General features: G+C 44.5%; 1 protein-coding gene across 1 annotated transcript; it reads right to left on the bottom strand.

The window, feature by feature from the left end:
- Positions 1–1,450: 1,450 nt before the first annotated feature.
- Positions 1,451–22,922, bottom strand: SCTR (secretin receptor). Its single transcript, XM_075511508.1, is given in 15 exon segments — positions 1,451–1,711; positions 2,765–2,806; positions 2,990–3,128; positions 3,224–3,315; positions 6,057–6,126; positions 6,678–6,738; positions 6,830–6,983; positions 8,202–8,334; positions 9,311–9,408; positions 9,705–9,808; positions 13,767–13,877; positions 18,621–18,747; positions 22,695–22,796; positions 22,799–22,858; positions 22,860–22,922. Coding segments are annotated over 15 exon segments (1,533 nt in total). The 3' UTR covers positions 1,451–1,534.
- Positions 22,923–23,139: the final 217 nt, after the last annotated feature.

The following is a 23,139-nucleotide window of genomic DNA, read 5'->3' as shown; positions in this document are numbered from 1 at the left end:
GGCTGCCGTCAGTGGTGCTGCTGCCTGCCGTGCCTGCTTCACCAGGGAGGACACAGGCTGTGCCGTCTAGCTGTCGGCACCAGCAGAGAAAAGAAGACATTTTTCCTGAGTCTCGGGGTTTGAAAGTGCTAATAGCACTCAAAAACCTGCTTCTGCACAGGTAATTTAACTTTGAAAGCATCCTTTGAATTTCTCTGCATGTTTGTCTCCTGGTAAAATGGCAGAAGTCTACCGTGAGGGTTTGGTGTGAATAAAAGCTCGTTAGAGCAGTTTTGGCAGAGCGGTTGGGGAATGCCGCTCGGTCAGCATTTGACATACCACGCGCGTTTTGCCAATGTCTTGTAGGTGACCAGGAGGAGGGAGAAGTGTGATAAACACCACTTGCTTTCTGTTCAGTCATCTTTGCCCTTGAAGAAAACCAGGTAAGAGTTGCCCCAACTGGGGAAATGCAGATACAAAATCAAGTAGGAGGCTATATTGCATTTGTTGGATTAATCCTTTTATCTTTTTCCAACTCAAACCAGGGAAATTTGCTTAACAATTTTATCCTTAAGAACATAAAGCTGTAACAGAAGCTTGGATACCTTGTGACAGCATATTACAGTGCACAGTCTTGCAGATTTCAGCACACTGAGTGATCATAGACTGTAAAGAGATTTTTACTAGCCACTATGGTGTTGTTTTCATAAGATACCTTGTACTGTCCAGTTCAACTGAGTTTTAAATGTCCCAAGGGCTTTCATTGCTTCCATTCAAAGACTAGCAGGACAAGTCTGAGAGGTACAGATGCAATAGGAAAGAGCCATCTCACTAAAATTTTCTTGGTCACCCTAGGAATATGCTAGAATAGCTTTTTTTACCATTTCAAAAAACATACAAAAATCCAAATTGGACCACTGTTATTTCCGAGATCTCCACTGTTAGAAGACGCAAAGGAAGGAAACTCTCTGAACCTGCCACCATCACTGGAGCATACCTGAGCAATGGATAGGAAGCATTAGCTCAGCCATGCTTTATGTTTTCAGTGTCCATCATCCATCACCATGACAGAAAGACTTCGAGTCTTGGTAAATTTTAGGGACGAATTAATTTTGCATTTCAAATCCATGAGCTGTGTTAAAGGATGGCACGGAACCTTCATCATACAAAATTGAATGTCCTCCCAGCTTCAACAGCAGAAGAAATAGAGAACATCTAAAACTCACCAGCCTGGCTTAGCCTGGAACATGTTGGAGAGACACATGGAAAATGAAAGGTCACATTTAAGGTAGAAATAGCAGCTGAAAAATATTGGTGTGGAAAGAAACACAAATGACTGTGGCCAGAAACCCAAGGAAGAGCATAATGTTTTGGCCCATTTTGCCTTGCAAAATAACTCTGGTGCTACACAGGATATAGATGAACAGGTGTGCTTCAAGAACCATTGATCTACAGCCAAGTCCCGCTTTTGGATACATACACAAGACTCCCAGCACGGTCCATGGGACTTAACCATGTGTATCTGAGCATGGAGGCATCCTCCAGGTGTACAGTGTTAAAGCACGCTTGATCTTTGGAGGGTTGCTCTCCAGTGCTCTGGTGGGCTTGACCTCACCATCTGCATCTCTTGAGTTAAGCCACTTCCTCCATTACTTGCTGAGGTGCTGAGATGCTGACGCAAGTGTTTGCTTAAATGCCACTGCCTCCATTTTCTCTGAACTTCCAGCTGAACCTAGGTAGAAAGGTCACAAAATACTTAGTTCAGCTAGTTTATCTTGGAGCTCTGCATTGCGGAGAGCAGTATAACAGGAAAAGGAGAGCGGGTTACCTTTGCCAAGGTTTGGATTTATTTATTTAACCCCCAGTTTAAGGGATTAGGGTAGGGCCTGTTTCTTTTCACTTCTAGTGATACTGTTGTTGCAGCCACACAATTTTCTGTTAACCTGTTTTTCTGTTTAATTGCAGGTGAAACTGTTCACAGAGTCTAGCTGGCCTTAGTAAGTGCTTGGTTTAGATTTTTCCAAGATTTTTATTTTAGTTATAAAAATGGGACATTTTGGCACTCTAAGGTAAAAAAATGCAGATTTTCTCTTCAAAACAACTTTTTCTGAACTCTGTTAAAGGATCAGTCAAAGTATTTCAAACCCCTCCTCCATTTCAAAGTGACTTTTTCTTCCAAACTTAGGCACTAATACTTTTTTTTTTCCTTTTTCCTTTTTTTCCTGGAAAGGAAAGATTCCTTTCCAGGATCTCCCAGGTTTGGATAATGTTTCCCCCCACCTCTACCAGCAGGAGCATTTCAGAGTGCAACTTCTAGCCCAGAAGCCTGGGAGTTACCATATGACTACAAAGGAAACAGTACCTCTTCCAAAAGCTTTACCTTATAAGAGTCCTAATAAACTTGGACTGGATACAGCTTTTGATAAATTCCCTCCCAAGGATCAAGCAAAGAAGTCAGCCATGGGATGACAGATAATAGCACCATACGTCAGAACCAGTTGATTGTCAGTGTGACTGTGTGCGGGATGGAACTCCCACCCTCCGTTCCCAGACAGTAATAATGCTATCTGATTTACAAAAGGGCTGCAATAGTTGAGAGGTGAAGTTTGCATCTGGCATACAATTACTTAGGCTTGCCAAGTCTAGGAGGTATTTCACGAGTGATGTTAGGTAGATGGGAAGAAAAGCCTCAGATAAAATGTGTAATTCACTGGAGAACGTATCCTTACTGATTCATGAGGCATGCTTGAGCAATAGAAAAGGATGTTATATACACAAAACTCACCTCACCATTAAGAAAACAATAAAGTACAGCCACAACAAAGCCCTGAAAGATAAAACCACCATGGTCACAAAATTAGAACTACAGTTTCAGCTTTTGAATGGGGATGAGGCATTTCAAGGGAAATCAGACAGCTTGGTTTTGCCATTGGGACTCTGCTCTATTGCAGAGTTACATGTTATACCTCTTTTTCTTATTTTAAAGATACAATAGCTTGTCAAATATTACCTGGAATGATCCAAGAGCCAACTCGAAAAACAGCTGAATTTCCATTGTGCCACTGCTTGCGTCTTCAGGGAAAAAAGCGAAGATGATGTAGTGGACCCCAAAGAGAGGGATGAGGAGAAGTGTTGACTTTGCAAGTCTCCTGAGAATAAAAACAGAGGGGAAAGCCAGTGCAGAAGGAGCAAGAGGAGCTTGGGTGGGCTCACGTGGCATAAAGTCACAATGTAAGGAACATACTTGTATTGGTTGAAATCACTGCTCCGTCCTTCAGGTGAGCTGAGCTTCCTCATCAAGATTCTTAAAATGTTGACAAAAAGAATGAAATTAACCTGAAAAAAAACAAAAGGAAGGATGTGAAAAAAACCCCAAACAACAAAACCAAATGCCTAGTAACCACTTAATGTAACTGCCAGGTATCAGCAGAGCCAGTTTGGGGTGTTTTGGCTGAGCAGGCATTTATAGAGGGGCTGGGGCTGGCCTGCCTGTGTCCCTGTCCCCATTCCAGTCCCTGTTGCTGCCTCTCCAGTCTGCCCGGCCACCCTGGGCTCTGGTGCTGGCTGCTTTCCCTGCTGGTTTGCTGCGGCTTTAGCTATGGGGACGATCAGGGCTTATTATCCAGGCAAATCACCAAAGAGCAGGGAGACCTGGTGCACTGGTAGGATCCCTTCCGGCTGTGGGGTTCAGACAGCCTCTGTGCAATCTGGCTGCACTTTGGATGCCAGCAAAGGGACAGCACTGGAGCTACCGCTTGCTAATTGGGACTGCAAATGCTGTTTGTTCCCTGACAAAAGACACGGCGTGGTTTGGGATGATGGAGGCAAAATGGTTAAAAGTGGGGATAGGAGAGAGTCGACACTGAAGTTCTTCCTTTTGCATTTTCCCCCTCTCGAAGGGTGGACATCAGATAAAAATGCTGATCTGCTGCTCGGTTTGAGCGAAGGTGAAGCAATAGCTGTTTCTGCTCGTTTGACCCGCAGGCAAAGAGCAGGAGCAGCAGGGGAGGCAGAACCGGCCCAAGCACCTCCTCGCTCCCACGGCATCAAGGAGCAACCTGGGCTTTATCCGACCTTTGCATCAGGGCTCCGGCAGCGCCCTGCTCCTCCTGCGCCCGGCACTGCCCTGCACCACGGCAGGCCCTTAACCCTTCCCCACGCCCGGAAACACCATCGCAGCCGTGTCACCTTAAACAGCCGTGCATCCTCTTCGTGGCGGCTTGTACGTGCCTGTGGGTGTCAGAGCAGGGCTCTGAGGTGGTGGGTTTCCCTAAGAGAAGCAGGTCTACTGTAGATGGGACAGACCTAGGATGTCCCTGGGTTCCCGAAATTATTGGATGAAGAGGGAGCAACTGTGGCTGCGTGGTCTGGGCTGCTGAGGGTGTCTGGAGAGGGCTGGAAGTTTGGGGAGCTGGGGAGGGGTGAGGAAAGGAGCAGAGCTAGGAGGAGCTAGGGGTGGGGAACATAAGGAAAGACTGAAATATTTTGGGGGTGTTGGGGGGGAAAAGGAGGTTCAGGTCTGAGGATTCTGGGGTTTTTAACCCATCAGGCCAGGCATGAGCCGTGTAGGCTGAACAGGACTTTTTGCTGATGAAAACTACTGGGAAAGGGGGATGGCGGGATTCCTGCTGGGAGGGATTGCCCGTGGGCAGCACAGCAATGAATGTTAGCCTAGGAGCACAAAGGAGTTTATCGGTGTTGATTTTCTGCCCTTTGAACTGCTAAGGGCTGTGTGCTGTGAGGAATAAAGTGATTAGATCTGAATTCTGAAGGACTGGCTGTTCGTTTGTCTGTGGCCATGGGCTGGAGAAAAGCCTCTTTTAGGTAAAGCGGCAGAGTCATTCATGCAGCTCCTGCCTTAAGTGGCGAAGCTAGATGTGATCGGGATTCTGAGGAAACTTGGAAGGGGATAGCGGGTGGCCCTCAAAAGATAAATTAAGATTGTGCTTTTCACCTTGCAGAATGCTTGGGCCTTGTTGGCATTTAAATATTGCTGAGTGGCTCCTGGAGCATAAAGGTTGATTCATTAAGAAAAATAAATGCTGTGGCCTCATTAGGTTGATCACGAATCACTTATGTGGTCTTCTGCTTGTCTTGTGGGGGTGAAGGATTGTTCAGTGGTAAATGGGAGCAGAACTTTAACCCACCATCTCTGCTGCTTGGGTTTCCTAGAGAGCATGCAAGTGTTGTAGTTTGTGTTTTGCAAACATAATGGCTCCTACTGGCAACACAAAAACCTCAACCAACTCCTGGGTTTTCACTTGGAGTGTCAGCAGGTTACTTGAGAGTAACTAGCAGCTTGAGTGTTTCTGTACTAGGGTTTCAGATTGATCATTGCAGAGCGGTCTGCCTCAGAACATCTCGGCTGGGCAGAACAACTGCCTCAAGAAGCGGCTCCAGCCCCTTGGTACCTAAGGCTCTGAAGGTGAGCACCAGCAAATGCTCAAACCATAGGTGTTGAGTATTATTTGTACCAAACTGTACTTTACATCTCTACTGCCTTGTAATGGGCAGGTTCACACTGAGTTTCAATGCCTATGCCTTATTTCAGTGAGCAATACCATAATAGTATAATTGCAGTCCACTAACATATGGTGCGTGCAGTCTGTGAGCTGCTTTCATTGCTGAAAACAAAAGCTAATGGTCATGTAAGGCAAGTTGGTTTTGGCTTTGCTGAGAGGGGCATTGACCGGGAGACACAAAGGCGATTGTACTGAAATGTACAGCCACTTCGTTTCTCCTCCGGAGCCTTCCTTGAAACAGTCCAAAACAAGCTTCCACAAGCCAGCCAAGTTCATATGAAATCAACAGGATGTGGAAACCTGATCTCCTTCAGGCTCTTGCTTCTTGGGAGGACACTCTAGCTTTCCTTGTGAACTTAGCCTCAGGGCATTAGTTACTGACTAAATCCTGCTGAGCAGAAGTTGCTTAAGCAGTAATTCATGTGTCACACCAGTTCAGGCAAATGTCTAAGATCAGTTCATTAACACACTTCTAAAGCATGTTGAGTAGATGATCTCTGACTTCACAATATTTGAAAATACAGTTTGAATCTGCTTGTCCCAGAAAAGACTTACAAAAATAGACAAAACTACGGGGCCTCTAATGATCCACCAGGTATTGGCATTAGTGTTAATGTCCCAACACCTGTAAAAATAGAAGAGAAGGTGCAGTCAGTTATCAAAACACTGGTGTCTTTTCAAAGGGGTTTAGTCTGTTTTGCACTTCAGATAGGCCACTATTCCCTTCTCCTACAAAATTAATTTCCTGTTCTCACTTAGCCGCGCAACATTTCTGACAGAAAACTGTCCACCTGCACAGGACAAAAGTACATCCTGCCCTTAAAGTACAACCACTGTTCAAAGTTTTGGAAGGGAGAAGAGAAAGGAACAAAGTTTCACCGATCAGAAAGTCAAATACAGATGCTGAAAACATCATGGGCTGAATTCATACTTGAAGGCTACCTCCTACCCTTGAAAATGCTTACATGAAATTTGAGGCTGTTTCTCAGGTTGCTCAGCTGGACATCTACTCCCGCCACGCTAGGATCCAGGCTCGCACCACAGCAGGGTGATGGTTGGTTTGCTTGGCTGCCAGTAGTTAGGAATGAGCAGGAAGCGGGACCCTGTGGAGCAGCCTGCAGGGGGGCTGCAAGCTCCCCCCCGGCATGTCACCTTCGCCCCCTCCACGCAACTTACCCAATATTTTCATGGAGTTGCCTAGCAGTCGCCCATGCAGCCACAAACACAGCTGGGGCACCTGCAATTGGAAAAGCTAGTTACTGCTCCGCAAGTCCATCCCAAAGGCAAAACAAACCCACAGTTACTCTTACTGAAAGGAGAACCAGTACCCCATCCGAGGGCGATGAACCGCCAGAGGAACTTCCTTTCCGAGAAGAAAGAAATAACCAGGAGAGTGTGGAGGTACAGTCCCTCCACGAGGAGCCAGCTGTAGTTAGACATGATGCAATACTGAAAGAAGACCATGGTGAGCTTGCACCCAGCCTGAAGAAAGAGAGGATAATTAGCTTCTGCCTGGGTTTGTATCTACCTTCTAACAGAGAGAGAGCTGTAAATAAATCTTGACAAATAGAGATTTTATAGCAATTAGGGGACTAAATGGGTGGCCTTGAGACAGGCGTTCACATGACAAGAAAGCAGGACTGGCACTTGCAAATGCCTTAATCAACTGCCTCACTAGCAAGAACAAAATGTGTCATGGACACATGGGTTTGGGCTACTGTCTCACCTAGAGGAGTTTCACTATTACTACCTTATTAGTATCAGTAGCACTAATATCACCTTAGAGAAGCACATCAATGTATTTATCAGCCTTTTTTTCCCAAGGAAAAGGGTTGATAAAGACAAGTTAAAATTTGCTCAAAATGTTCTTATTCAGCAACAAAAAACCAGCAAAACTTGGGGGTAAAACAAAAAAAAAAACTTTTGCTTGTTTGTTTCCTTCCCTTACTCTTATCTTTTGATTTAAAGCATTGAACATTGCCTCCAGTACCATCCCCTCCCTGCTCCCTCCCCCACCCCCAGTTTTCAAGATATTTTGCTGCCAATAAAAAGGAAAAAACAATTCAAAATTTGGGAGGTTCCTTTTCCAGGCTTTCTGGGTGCAAACCCATATCTTGCTATCAGGTCTCACACTGTAGTATAAGTCAGCAGTATTTAAAGTGTTCTTGTACTTTTCCTGCCAGCCCCATCTACCAGGATCTAAAATCCATGTAAGAATCTCCACCCTGGTGGTGTATCCTGTGTTCACAGCCTGAGACACCCGTGTTTAGGCATTTCTGGGTCAATGTGCTGAACTCCTGCTGTCTTCTGTGGCCATCTAATGAACGCAATCAAGATGATGAATGCAGGTACCTACTTCAGACTGACCTGGATACCCTCTGCTCCAATACTTGTAAGAGCATCTATAGCCAGGAGGAACCACACCTGGGTTTCTGTGCGTATGCTCCAGCCTGGGCTGCTTTTGTGTCCTCATGCTGCCGTCATCCATGCAGAGTCCTCCCAAACGGGGAAATCTCAGCCAGGAACAACCAACATGCAGGACTGAGTGATGGAGAAGGGACAGGGCATACCTTTCCTCTCCCATAACCCCTCATGCTGAATAGAAAGCTGAGACAGAGATTTCCTTCCCTGCACACTAACTGCTGCTGGGATCCTGCTGGGAAACAGAGGCGTAGAGCAAGCTGGAAGGCAGAGGGTTACCGTGTATGCTCCGCAGTAATTCGTGTCTTCAGAGGAAAACAAAACGGCATCCTTGATGAAGTTGGATGAGGCTCGCAAAATGAACGATGTGAAGAGATGCATGTGGATGTAGTTCCTTGTACAGCGGAGTCTTCTGTTACAAAAAGAGAGAGAGATCCTGTGAAGACACATTCCTAGCCAATGTGGGTAGCTTGTGGCTGTAAACAGCAGGTTTCAATCCTTATTAATGCTAAACTGACAAATTAAGAATGCTGGTTTTCTGTCTGAAAGGAAGACTAATGCATTTCCCAAGAGGGATATCCTAGAGAGGACCTTAAAAAGCTAAAGTCACATCTGCTCCACTCAGGTACTAAAACAAGCTGAACGTTGCCAGAGGAATCACGATTTCACGCCAATATGCTTGATCTAGCCTCGCTCCCTCTTTTCTGGAGTAACATGAACCCAAGGTGTTTATCCACACCTGGGTGGATTTATTTGGTTTGCCTGCACAGCGCACTTGTGCCTGACTTGTTTTCTGTGTTAAATCTCCACATAATCTGGGTCCGGAGGCCATGCAGCCTGAAGATGAGTTTGCAAAGTAGTTGGGGTTCCTTCTGCCTGGAGGTGCCACCCTGACTCTTATTGTAAGGGAAATTCATTTCACTGAATAAGCAGCAAAGTACAAATTCCAGGTTACAAGGATGCGTGAAGATAAGCTGACTGTCAGATCATTGCTGTAAACCTGAAACACCTTCCCAGAAGTCAGTGCAGTGGCACTTAGAGCAAAGTTTTAGCCACAGTCTCAAGTGGAGGAAAGAACAGTAGGGGGAAAGACGCTCTGCCCGAGGGACACTGAATTCACGGGAACACCTCAGTAGGAGGTGGTGCGAACACCAGTCTGCAAAATACGTCCAGCTACATTTTGGAAAGGACAGGAGAGCAGAATATGAGGAGCAGCCCTGACATCTTCTGGGAGACAAGACTCAGACATCATTTTTGTCACTGATTTTGTCACAGTTTTGTGAAATACTCCAATTTTTAACTTGTCCTGAAAGCCAACAGAAGGATCTGTGTCAGCTGAGATGACCAGAAGTCCTGGCCAAACACAAACCAGAGATGCTTCTCCTCACCTAAAAGAGACCAGGACCGCTAAGGCTATCGTCAGCGTCACAAGGGAGGTGCAGTATCCAATGGTGTACATGGTCTTCAGAGTCATGAAATAGGAACGCTGCAGTGGAACATATATTCACATCTTTACCTTTGACTATCTGGTAGAAATCAGCCCATACCAAGAGAAAGGTGTCTCCTCCTACTTAACAAATAAATTTTCTTATAAAATCAGCTACTGAAGTTTTACCCTGAGCAACCCATTCTGATCATGTGGAGGAAGCATTTATGTTGAAAAACACCTGTAACAATAACCCCACCTGAGTTAAATCACAACATCATTCAGTCTCTCCTTAACGTGTTCCTCCCCCAGGGCCCCAAAGCGGCAGATCTGTGGTCAGGGGCACTCAGACTCACTCTTGCCTCATTTGTTGTGTCATTGACATTGTAGCCACAAGCGATATCAGGTCTTGGATATGGGTCTGACCAACCCTCGCTCGTACAGTTTCGGTAGACAAAACCTGTGTGGTAACAACAAAAAAAGACAAAACCAGGTGTCATCATTTCCAATTGTATCTTTGTTCTCCTCAGGGGTCAGTCACCAACGTGTACGCTTGCTCCAAGACCAAAGAGAGTATTTTCCCCCAGGCAGTGCACTCTGCATAGCTGGAGGTGAAATACAGCTGAGCTAATTATGTTGATACTTGCCCAGAGTACTTGTGTGGGTCATAATATTGTTTGCCCACTCAGGGATGACTGTGATGGATGTGTTTTTATTAATTGCAACATAAATAATACTGTTCGGTACATCTGGTGTTTCTTGGCCAGTATTCCAAGATCAGCAAACACATGACTTGTTCAATCACAGATTCATACTCCATGCAAACCTGATACTTTCCTGAATGCTCCCACCTCCTCACTGTGGTTTGTCATGGTCTGAAGAGAACACAAAACTTTAGATGGTCACAGATTTTTGGTGAGATTTAAATGAAAACTAAAAAGCTTGTCCTCACAGCCAGGTCTGGGCATTGTCTTACACTGTTGATTTCCTTGCTTACTTGCAAATTAAAGGCTAGAATGGGATTCCCCTCACTTAAGTTAGCCTTCTGAAAGCTAAATGCTTGAGTCCAACCGTGTCCCTCATGGCTGTCTTTCCAGTCAGTGGAGAAAAAGAGGCATTTGCAGAATTCATCTAATTCAGACAGGTATCTGCAGAGGGCAGTTTGTCTGACCCGCTTCTGCTGGGCCGCCTGACTTTTAGACTTCTAAAGCTGAGTGAGATGGATCCCCAGCAAGTTGCACATGGTTGAATAGGACAAGTTTGAACATGTCCATATTCATGTTTGGCACTAAAGTGCAAGTGGGAAGTCATGCCCTACACACCCTAAAATCTCACTGGAAGAAAATGACCCTAGCAGGCATGTAGGTTTTGCACTGAAGAGAAGAGAAACTTTTACAAAGAAATAAAACCACTGCCCACAGTCCTAATCTCATTAATGTGTCAGGTAGGAGCCACACTTTAGAAACATGGAGTGAAATCCTGGCTTTGCTGCAGTAATGGCAATACCAGCAAGGACTTAGAGATGGCCTGAAATCAGCAGCCCTTCTTAGTAGAAGCCTTGCCAGAAGGCACCATAAAAGTCTATTTTTGCCCACACATTTAGCCATAGGGACTCTAGGGCATCCAGTTCCTGCAAAACATCCCCACAGTGCTGAGGAAATGGAGGGAGATGCATATGCAGCAGTGTTTGGCACTGGTTTATGCTGTTTGGAGCCCTGCTGGGACCGTCAGGACAGAGTCAGGGCTCCTGCTACCTCTGGGCTAATTCTGGTGACCTGAGGGGATGTCTGCACTTGATTTGAACTCACCTCTGTAAAACTGCAAGGCACAGCAAACATGCTGAGATCTCCAGTGGGAAGAGCTCTGGGTGTGTCAGTATCAGACTATTCTTCTGATGCTTTTAAGTTCCAGCTTAGCATCTTTGGAAGGGCTAGGCTTGCTTTTAAAGCCAGATTTTCTATACCCTGCTGCATTGCAGCAACAAGAGGAGAGAAACAGCTCTCCCAAACAGTTCTCCCCAACCTGCTTTGGCACCCACCAAGGGCGTGGTATGGTGCCAAATTCTCTACTTCAGCTTCAATTATTAAGACACATGTACTTAACTCAGAACAGAGTGTTGTGCTTGTAAACATGCCTGTAACTGGTTTTTGCCTGGAGATGTCAAAGTAGATCAGACAAGAAGAGGTGAAGTTCTGTGTTGGTGTGTGCATGCGATTGTGTTGTATGCAAAGCATGGGAGATTATGCAGGGCATATTATATTGATGGACGTAAGCACAATTTCAACAATGCTAGTTGCTTATAGGTGACACACACACTGGGGAAACTGCAGCATGCCCTACTCGGAGTAGAGTCAGCAGTCTCTCTAACAATCTGCTTCGTTGTTTACTGGTGCCTTGCAGGCTTTTGGAGCTGCCTAGGCAAGGGGGAACACTGGCTAAAGGGATGGCTATGGAACTGGGGCCATTCGATGTGGCCTTCTCCTCTGCCTCTGAATCCTCACAGTCATCACACCTTTCCTCATTTCTTGCCTGAGACAGTGTGCAGGTCTGCATGTGAACCTCAGTTATGTTGCTTGGTTCCAGATCATTTTGTTTCTTTGTTCTGTTATGTGGGAAGGGGCCAGACAGCCTAGGCTGCAAATGCAAGTCTAGATGTCAGCACAAAGCTCAACAGCACGGAGACCAGGGTTTGGTCAGAGCTCAGAGCTATCTGTGTCCCTTAACGTATGGGTCTTTGGCATTTGTGGCTGCCCATCTGCTTTGTAAGTGGTGAGGAGAGAAAACTTTTGCTTCTTTTTCAAGCAAACAGATCTTTGTTTTTCTTTTGCAAAATTGCTTCAAACAGGGCAACAACTGTAGCAGTGATTAAATGCATGAGTCACAAGCCAACCACAGTATAAAATCAGAGGAGAATGTGGCTATGAGAATGAGAAAAAACTATTGCTGACTTTGACCCAAAATGCCAGATGCAGAGACCAAAATAAGATGCAAATGCCAACGGACCATGTCTTGGGTTTCTGTTTTGAACACCGTCACTCTGATTATTGCTTATCAGAAGTGGTTCAGGTCTCAGCTTCTCGACAAGGAGGGCAACTAAAGTTTAAAGCTGTTAGACTGTCTTCAAGATAATGCAATGCACATTTGAGATGTAATTATGACCTTCGGATGTACGAATTCCTGTTTTCCTTCCCGGTGCAAGGGCCAGAGGCAGGGAGCGGTTCCCTCTAGTGGCTGTACCAGCAGGGATTTCATTTAATACATTTAAAGGCCAGTATCAGTTATGCTAAAGATTCGTGAGTGCATGCTGGACAGATGATTTCCTCGGCGATCTGTGTCTTTGTGTAGTTTATCCTCTGTCTTTAAACCAGATTATAGGATTCAATGGGCAGCTACTGTTTGTGTGTACAGAAAGTAGCACGGTATTTATTTTAATCTGAATGGCTCATGTCTGATTTTATTTAAAGAGCACTGAGTGCTTCTCCTCTGACTTATCTAATCTTTATTAGACAATCTAATACTTTGTCTCCTGTTCCTCCCTCCATAAAACGAATCTGTCTGCTTTTCTGTAAGTACTGGACCTCATTAATCCGTGTCCTATAACTGAAGAATGCAAAATCCTCCGATTTGAATCTTTAACTTGTTAAAGAGAAATGTAAGCACATTTCTTGGGCATCGCTGAAAAGTAGAACTGAACAGAAAGAAGGCAGGAACTACTTAATGGCTCGTGATTACTGTAGTATACTGAGAATAAATTTCACTTCATTTCCAGCTTAGAAATCCCAGAGAAAGGACAACAAACGTTGCTTGAGCTTATCTCTTTTTGAGTAAGTCGTTTGGTGAGCCATGAAACCTAAGTTCCCGTGAATTTGTGCCACTTGTGTAGAGCCTGTCACAGCCAAAGGATGAACCCCCAGTACAGATTTCCTCTTGATGGAGGCAAAAAAAGGATCTTTTCCCCCTACCTGGCTGGCTGTTTTGCCAAAACTTGTATGAATGTAATGCTGTGTGGAGTTTTGTCCCCGTCAAGTTCAGATGAGATCAGCCACTGGCTCTAAGAGTTATTAGAAGGGAAAGATGGACAGAAATACATAAACACAGAGCCTGAGTGGAGAAAATTATTTCCTTTAAGAAACAATGCTAAAAAACTGCTTTTCAGGATAGCATTTACTTCCTGCATTTTTCTCCACCTGGCTAAGAAAAATAAACACTTAAAACATCTTGCTTCTTTAACTCCAAGCTTTCCGACGTTTAGCTTACAGTTGGAAATAGAGCTGCTAAGTGATCATCAGTCTTTAAAAGCAGGGACACAATTTCACTTCAAGTTCAGACCTGACAGTGGCATCTTTGTAAATAACACATTTTAAAATAAAATAACAATAAAAAACACCTGGGCAAGAAAAGCATATTTTTAGTGTTACCTTTTTTCCCAGTCAGCATCTGGAAGAATTCAGGGCAGTGAGCGTTGACAGTCTCTCCCACTGCGGATGAAGGCCAGCAGCTCATGTTATCCCACATTCCAGCACATCTGCCTGGGGGGGCAACAACAAAACACCATGCAGCATCTCCCAGTGACAAAACACCATGAAACTTCTCCCAACAACGAAACACTATGAAACATCTCCAAGCAATGAAACACCATGCAATGTCTCCCAAGGACCAAGGCTGCTACAGGAACAAAGATGCTCAGTACTCTGAAAAGCAAGCTGGATGAGACAGAGCGAGTCCTGCTGTGACCTGTGGAGACCTGGATAGGACAGAACAGGTTCTGCTTGCTTCAAACCAGCCCCAGCAAGCTCCAGGCCCATCCCATTCTGGTCCTTGACTCCACTGGTCTCTGCTAGCCAGACAAAGGGCAACTTGGGCCATTGTGAACTTTCTATCAGGCCCTTGGCTACCCATCTGTCTTCTGGTAACTATTGAATGGCCCTGGAAAGATGAAGGAAACCAGATATGAATTTTTTAGCTCACTTTTCAGTCTTTCTAAAGCTTCCACTTTGAGTCACCCTGTTTTCCTTACATAATCCTTTTGTAAACAGAAAAAGATACAACTTGACTAGGAGTTTAAACAGCTTCAGAACGATACTGGGGAAAGGGCAGAGAGGAACAGTATCAATGTTATCCTTGTACGACCATAAATACTCCTCCGCTTCTTCATTTCTTTCACTATGCCAGGACTGTGCTGGCGTGAATAACACCAACAGACCACTTGCTAGGCTTGGCTGTGGGTCTCAATGGCTTTTCTGCTGCAGGAGAGCAAAACTTCGCCAAGCTCTGCCAGTCCCTGGGCCTGTGAAGGGAAGATCATCACATTTACAGGCCAAGGCAAAACGTGGGTTCACACCAATATGCTGGCACAATCTGCCTGTACTGTTGTTCTTTCCGAGGCCAGGCCTCTGACAGTGTGACCTCCCTGTTGGAGGACCCATCTCAGAGCAGCCATTGAACCTGGAGTCCCGCTGGGCTCTCTGCAGGCATGAGCCCCTGGCTCAGTTGCCCTCCCTGCACCTTCTGCCACCTGAGGCCTCCATCACCTGCAGGGACTGACCAACACTGCCCAGATTCACCCCATTTCCCTCAGTTAGGTGCAGGGGCTGCTTATTTTAAGGCTAGGCTTGTCATGGTCTCCTCTTACAGTCAGGGTGAGAGGGAGGCTTTTCCAGCTGCACCCTCTGGGAAAGATGTTCCTGTGTTGCCTTCTGGCAGGGCTGGTAGAAATGCATCAGGGAGCTGATGGTCAATGGAGCACAGCATGACGGTGATCTCAACTTAAACATCTTGCTTAGGTGCTAGAAGTTGGCATGGATTAATTTTGGCCTGCAGTGCAGAGTGTTAATAGAGAAGACCTACGGTTGATGCCCCTTGTGCTACAGAGAAACTGCAATCCTGGTCTTTCTTATTTTGCTCTTCTCCAGACATAGGCTGAAATCATTCAGGCTGGTTCCCTTTTGCCTCTGCTCACTGTCATTGGTTTTAGCAAAGCCTTCTCTGTGGGTTTTGTAACATGACAGGCCATAAAGAGGACACTGGAGCATGCCAGGACCACCCTATGCCTGGCGGGTCCTGGCGTGTGTTGAATGCCCTGCACGCTCACTGAAAGCGGAGGAGAGGAAGTGCTGAGTGCTCTATTCAAACGCTTCATGCTTTATAAGGCCAGCCTCCATTACCCTGACAAAAATATTTACATTTCTAGAAACATATTGATTTCCTCCTGCACAACGTCCTAGTGCCTGGAAATACAGAGCTTTTCACAGCCAAGGCACCTCAGCTCTGGTGTCCTCGCTGTGCCAATGTTTATAGGACTTGGTAACCATTTACTTCAAAGCAATAGTTTAATGGCAAATGAAACATCACCTTGGGTGATATTTATGCCTAGCCATGCTGCATTGTTTCGGTTATCGAACCTTCATGCCAACACCACTGGCATAAAGCCCCCAAATCAGACTCGTTGCACAGAAAAACCTGGCCAAATTATGATGTTGGGATGGTCTCTTCCCAGGAGGAGAAAGCAAAAACCAGCTGAGCCATTCCTCCTGCAGGTGGGCTTCTTGCCATTCCTCATGGAGCAAAGCCAGTGCCACCCACCCCTACCTAGCTAAAGGGCCTCCTGTGTGGAGGCAGAGCACAGCAGCACCTCCCTGATGTCCCTGTGCTCTTTGGGACCTCCCTCAAGTAGCAAATAAAGCATTCCCCTAGCAGCAATACACGGTGTCACCACGACCAGAGGTCCCAGACCTCCAGCAGCTTTCCTCCCCTGCTCCCTGCACCTGAGAGAGTTATCCCATTTTTGCTTATGCACAAAAAAGAGCATAACCATGACTTGGGTTACATTAATATAACACTTCTCCCTCCTCCAAGCTAACAGTATCACAAGGGCAGAGTCCCTTTTTTCATATACTGCAGGAGGATAAGAAACACTTACTGCTCAGGTACTTTGTGCCTGATTCACCTGCAACTCATCCTGTGTGTTTGTGCCATTTTCACAGAGATGTGAGCACCACAGCAGAGATGGCACTGTGGAAGCTTGTCCCCTGCTTTGCCCTTCTTCCTGCCTGCACCAGTCAAAGCTTCTGGGGTAGGTGCAGGAATGATGGGGTACGGAAGGTGATCTACACCCTGCAAAGCCGCCTTTCTCTCTCCCTGTGTGACCCACCAAGGACATGCACTGAATCCCCAGAGCTTTGTTTCTCTCTTCTTCAAACTGAAGTCCCTGTATGGGATTTTCTGCACACAGACTCAGACATGCAGATAGTCAAAGACCAGAGGTATTTTCAGATGGATTGTTTCCCAGAACAAAGGCATTACTCCATAATTTACCAAGGTAACAAACCCTCCTTGAGTAAAGACCAGTAGAATAAAATTCCTGGGCTCTCTCTTTGGGAACCATTACTTGGGGAAAGATGTGCATCTTACCCCTGTTTATTCTTCTGGGGTTTCACTGCCAGAAGAAGGTGTGTTTGCAGAGTTACAGAGACAGAGAGGGGCTTAGTCACTCTGGCCACTTTCATCTTAAAGCTTTCTGCTATGTGGGTAGCCCTGAGCCCACGGCAGTATGCCTTGTTTGATCTGACTTGTAGTGTTAAAAGAGCAATTTTGACAGCCATTGGAAATGCTTTCTCAAAGATTTAACACAATCCTATACTTTTAACTTCTCTCTCTGTAGATTTGGGGAGAGGGGCACAGAGGGTAGAATTACCCTGTTTAAAAATTTCCAGTAACAAAAGGCCTGGAGGGAATTTTTAAGATTTGGATCCAACTTAAAACTGGATTAAGTCTCTGCTGAGGAGCTACTATTTGACTGAGATAAAATGAGACCATCTCTAAAATGGTACTGCGTGCTAATGCTAGTGCTGGTCCACACCTGCACGGTCCTGTGAAGTTTAACTTGTTTGCATCTTCAGAGCTCTGGTGCAGAGGAAATGCAGAGCTCAACATTAGAGCTATGTCACAGGATCAAAGCAGAAAAATAGATAGGTTGTCAAACCACCCTCCTCTTTGGTGAAAGGCACTGGGGAAGGAAACAAACGATACTGACTTATTCATATAATTAAACTTCTTATATGTAATGGGACAGATCTGTATTCTGGAGTATCTGGCAACCTGCCATGAAGTACCCTGTCACTGCTACATGGGCATAATGCCCTGAAGCTGTGCTCACACCCATCAGTCTGCAAGGGTCACAGGGATAAAACAAAGAGAGAAAAATGCTAGGCATCCTACGAAACCAAGCAATAGACCTTCCCTCTGAGTCCTGCCTTTGGGTCAGGTCATCCTGAAACAGTTTTGTGTCTCTCAGACTCTCTGCTAGAGAGGAAGGCTTTGAAACGAAGAAAAAGCCTCAACTGTTGCTCCACACAGTAGCTTATCTCTGGCCAGGACACCCTGCACACTGCACATCTCACAGGAGCTCCTTCACTTTCCACACTGGTGAGGACCCTGCCTTGTGATGGTCCACAAAAATTACCCAGAAAACAGTTCACTCTGCGAGATGCTGTGAATGACACAAACCCATCCTTAGTGGTGATGGCCGGTCATGCACAAAAACTAGTCACATCTGTTGCCTGCATCCAACGTACTCTGCGAGATGCTGACCCAACTGCTGCCTGGGGGAGCTAACACTCAGTTCATAGGCAAGCTTCAATAATTGCTTGCAGTTATCTCTTTGATTCCCCTTGCACATGAATGCACTTGCTCAGCTGTGAAAGGAAATCTGTCTACATGATGAGGACTCAGTACCACAAGACCTTCCCAGGCCAAAAAACTCCTTTATATGATGATAAATCCTCTCTGAAATGCAAGAGCTCTGTTATGTGACAGTAAGTTAGAGCAAGGAGGAAGCAACGAGGACCTGCAGGCCATGATTTAATGGCTGTGATTTAAATGTTGGCTGCTGATATTCATTGATTTTGAAGGCAAATATAGTTAAGTAAATTTGCACTTACTGGGCTGACTTTATAAAAATATCCTTGTTCAAGATGAGAAGAATTCTAAGTCCTCTGCGATTTGCAAGACTTTGTTGCTGATGTGCTCCCTGGTTGTGAGGACTGCAGTTGAGCAGCTGAGTTTTAAAGCTCCTACGACTCTTGCTGTCACAGTATGGTCAAAATCCCACTCTCGGAGCCTTATAACAGATCTTACCTGGTTTTCTGCTCCTAAATGATAGATGCATACAAGGTCCATGCCTCCTATGGGAAGGAATGTGGGGGCATCTGATTTTGAGGCCACCCAGCTCACTTGAGAGCAGTTTTTATTTTGCACATTCATTCAGCCTTTACCTGAGCTCAGGAGCAGATCGTTGTCAGCCGTTCTGTTCTTCGCCTCCAGGGAGAGAGTCTCAGCACAGTTTTCTTCCTCCTTTTTCAAGACGGTCAGGAGGTCGCAGACAGGTGGGACAGCTCTGATCTGCAAATTTTAAAAGCAGTGGAATCACTTTTCCTCTTAAAACTTACATCCCCTCCACAGGATTTACCCTTCTTATGCTCACATTCCCCATGCAACCCTATCAACTGATTGTGGGCAATATTTCCTTGAAATACAGTCCATTTCCTTGAAATACAGTCAATTTTCCTAATTAAGTCTGCTTTTTTATAGTAGCAGCAGGCAAGCACAGACTGAGTTTCTGCCTTCTCCCTTTTGCTGACATTACTGTTATTGAGAAAAATGAATGTGTTATTCTGCTAAATTAAGTACATGAGCGGGATGTTCTTCCAAAAGACTGCAGAAACATCCAGGGCACTGCTGGACTCTCCTAGAGCAACAGAGAATTAATCACTCGACCCTGGCAGCGTTAAACCATAGACCTGGCAGGTCATTTTCCTGGGCATAAGTGATCCAAATATGTCCACTGGTTGCAGATCACCCAAGCCTGTTTCACTGCTACTGATCAGGAAGCTGCAGGAGCCAACCTGAAAGCAGAATCTCACCCAGATTTTTGCGAGAACCTGGACCGTAATTTGTCCTATGGTCATTTTCTCACCTTCTCATCTTGCCCCATCCTCCTTTCTCACAAAGCAGAGTGGAAATGTTAGTCTTAACTCAATCCTGATGTAGCAATTAAATGTGCAGTTTATGTTATATATAGCTGGACCAAAATGTATGTACAAAACATCTACTGACCATTAAAATGGCATGTATTAAAAATTATTGCAAACTGATTTGCAGGACAAGGTCCCAGTTGTTGTTATGTCTTGCAGTAAAAATGTACTTTTACCACTTCTATTGTTTTACAATTTCTATTTTTGACAATAAAAATACTGAATATAAGCGGGTTCCCATTATAACAAATTAGGTAATTCCTCCCTCATGAAGAAAACTAACAATCTTTATACATTCCCACTATGGAATTTATATGTACATATATATACGCGCATATGTATATACACACACATACTTAAAAGATTAAAAGCAAGTCATCAGGGTGTATTATTTGAAAACTATCAGATAGAATTTTTTTATGTACTTTGTGCAGGGGAAGTTAACCTGGCAGCATATTACTACTCAACCTAATCAATCCTGTGGCATTGCTGATCACTTTCAGATTAGATTTAGGAAAGAGAACGATCACTGAAAACCTTGTAATGAGAACCAATAATTTTCTACAATTAAATTTTAGCTTAACAGACATCAGAGACTATATTCCCACTCATTTTGGCTGAAGTATTCTGCGTATTGTTTTTCTGAACAAAGTTTGATCTTTTCAGCAGTGTATCATGCCACATCTAATTGGTCTGTTGTGTTTACCTTCAGCATTTTTCTCCCTTGTCTTTGTGCGTTATGAAATAAATAAACTAAAAACCATTTGGTTTTGCATAATGTAATTAATTTTCTGGAATCACACATGCAAAGAATTCAGATGAAATAAACTATCCTCTGATGCCAGGATTTAAATGCATTTTTAACCAATGTAATATTTGAAAAAATTAGTTTTTTAAAATCCATTTAATCTTTGAAAAAATAGAAATGTCTGACTGGAGTAACATGTCTAAAGAAATGTAATTGCATTTAGTAGTTTCAGTTGTCAGCTGAGGACTGAATTTGATAATTTCTAAATATTGACAGATTTTTTAAACGTGCATTATTTATCACTCTCTATTGTTATCTATTTGATTACCAAATGTAAAGCAATTTAGTACATTTTCAGAGTTCACAAGTACAAATGTGACAGTTAAGACCTACAACATACTTCTGCTGTAGTCTGTCTGTCCAAAAGTTGCCTTGAAAATACATTAAAAAACAATATTAGTGCTGAGCATTTGGAGCGGCCAACAGAACCGGTCTGGTTTGCATGTGGGTCATTCAAGATGATACTGAACATACGTAAAAATAAATGCTAGCAATCACGTTAGTAATGATCTCAGAAACGGGAAAATTGTTCGCCTTAAAAAAGGCTATACATCTTGTGGGCACTGTTTCCTTTTAAGAAATGTAGGTCCTAAGAAAGCTTTTGTTCGAGAAAGAGATTCAAAGACTATGTTATTTCTTTACAGCTAGAATGAGGCCGCATGCTTTTAGCACATTCAGCTATGAAGATCACCCTGATGATCTGCTAGAGCATTATTTTCTTACATAAAAATGTGTTGCTCAAGCAGGAATATGGTGTAGTTAATGCCTTACAATTACTGTTTTACCCTGCCAAGTGATGTCCACCCTACTCTTCTGATCAGATACTGCTGTCTGGTAATAGATATGTGGGTAACCAGATTTTAAACCCAGAGAAAGCAGAGAGCCTCCAGGTGCTGTTTTAAAGACCTTGTTTTCCACAAACACTGTCCCTCGGTCAGTCTTTGCCAACGCTGGCATCTGATGGGGCAGGCTGGGTGCAAGCGGGGCCATCGCAGGTCTGGTGTGACTGCTGGGAGACGCAAAATCCCATTTCCCGTGCCACGGCCAGATAACCCCACTCCACTACTGGCTGTGATCAGCCTCGCTCATGTTTACCATCCACAACTGGGAGCAAACAGTCTGTCCCCGTGCCTTGAAATTGAGGAGGAAAATGAGCTCCTCTACATGCGGTTTCTTCATCTCTTCCTAAACAGTTCACTGAAACAGCTCCCAGCTCACAGGCTGTCAGATTTTGATGAGGGGGCAAAACATCCTCATATTATGTTTAAAGAAAATATAAGGTACCAAAACCATTCCAAACAGAAATGGCTGTGATAACTAGATGTCCAGAATGGACAGAAAGCTGCAGTTTGTGATATTGATAGCAACAGCCAACTACAGTTTTAACCTGTGAAATGAATGGATCTAAACACTATTTAATATAAATAATATTTGCAGCCAGAGAATTCACAGCCATTTAATTTGAAAGTAAGTGGGTTTAGTCTAATTAGAGGATTTAAAGGAGAACAAAAGATGCCTGGCAAAATCAAAATAGGTATTTTGAAAGATTAGAAAGAGAACAAGTGGAAGGAGGTGTTCTCAGTGGCACCCTGAGCAATGACATCTATTTACAGAGTCCTTTAGGTAATACCTAAAAATAAGAAAACAAAATTACAAGAAGACCATCACAGTCACTATTTTTATTGTGGAAGATGATCAAAAGGCAAAAAAGTTTGCAGATTGCACTCTGCCATTAAAATGTCTAGGCAGAGCTTGGGTTTTCTGAGTTTGAACCAAATCCCCTGCTGGGACAAATAGATCGATTTTTCCATTAGTTGCAATGAAACAGTGATTTTTTACATTTGCTGAGAGTTTGATCTTTTCCCAACTTCTCACACCCAAGCTGGACATATTTCAGTCTTGGTTTTATATGCTTTCAAAATATGAATAAGCTGAGCAGCACCTGGAGATCACAGCCCAGGTTCAGCTGTCCTTCCCAACCGGTCTGAGCACCCAGAGCTCAGCAGTGACAATCTGCCACATAAATTCCCAGTAAAGTGATAAAGCTAAAAGAAAGAAACCAAACTTTGTGGGTCAAACATCACTTTGTATTCCTTCAGTCTGAGTCAAGGGAGGCTTTGGTAGTGGTGGGCATTCCCCCTTAGGGGATTGCTTGCTGGTGTAAATCAGCAAAGCTTCTCTAAATGGCATCAAATCTTTTCTCCTTCATCACAGGACCTGCTATGTTTACCAAAGCAGGTAGTAACACTGCTGTCTTTATATAGATGGGGAAACTGAGGCATGCCACTGTCTTTATATAGGAGGGGAAACTGAGGCATCCAGCATCTAGCCATCTGGCCACTGTCAATTAGTGCAGGAAGCAGCAGAAGCAAGAATAAAATTAAAAAAAAATCCCAGCTTCTACACAGACCTTTTTAAACAAAGACACCACGACTTCATGGAATAGAGGTGCACTTAGACAACATGTGATTCCATGCAATTGGGAATAAATAGCTCTGAGCACCTACCAGGATGGTTGAAATCCAGAAGATGATCACCCAGATGGTCCACATAGTCAATCACAGGCTGTTTCCTTCATCCCTCGCACACCAGAGGTCACCAGGCTGTCTGTATGCTCTCCAGTGTGGCTCTTAGCTCCTTTCACTTCATCCCTTTCCCTCCTCGCTTTTTTTCCTTCCTGGCTTTGACCATCCTTAGCCAATGTTTCTCTCCAGCTGCTGAGCCCTAGAGAGCATCAGCAATGACAGGACCCCCCATCCACCGTCCAAGCTCTCTTCCTCCTCTGCAGAAGCCTCCTGTCCCAAGAATAACAGCACCTCTGTTGAGCATGTTCCTACTATCGTCTGCCTCCCTTCCTGGCTATTATTCACTGTTATCAACGGGCGTCGCTGGGGAATGATCATTCCTCATGCTCCCATGATAAGGGACCAAGCAGGACTCCTGTGTAAGATG

This window comes from Mycteria americana, chromosome 9 (genome assembly GCF_035582795.1).
Source record: "Mycteria americana isolate JAX WOST 10 ecotype Jacksonville Zoo and Gardens chromosome 9, USCA_MyAme_1.0, whole genome shotgun sequence".
Classification (NCBI taxonomy): Eukaryota; Metazoa; Chordata; class Aves; order Ciconiiformes; family Ciconiidae; genus Mycteria; species Mycteria americana.
This window is presented reverse-complemented; position numbering and strand designations above follow the sequence as displayed.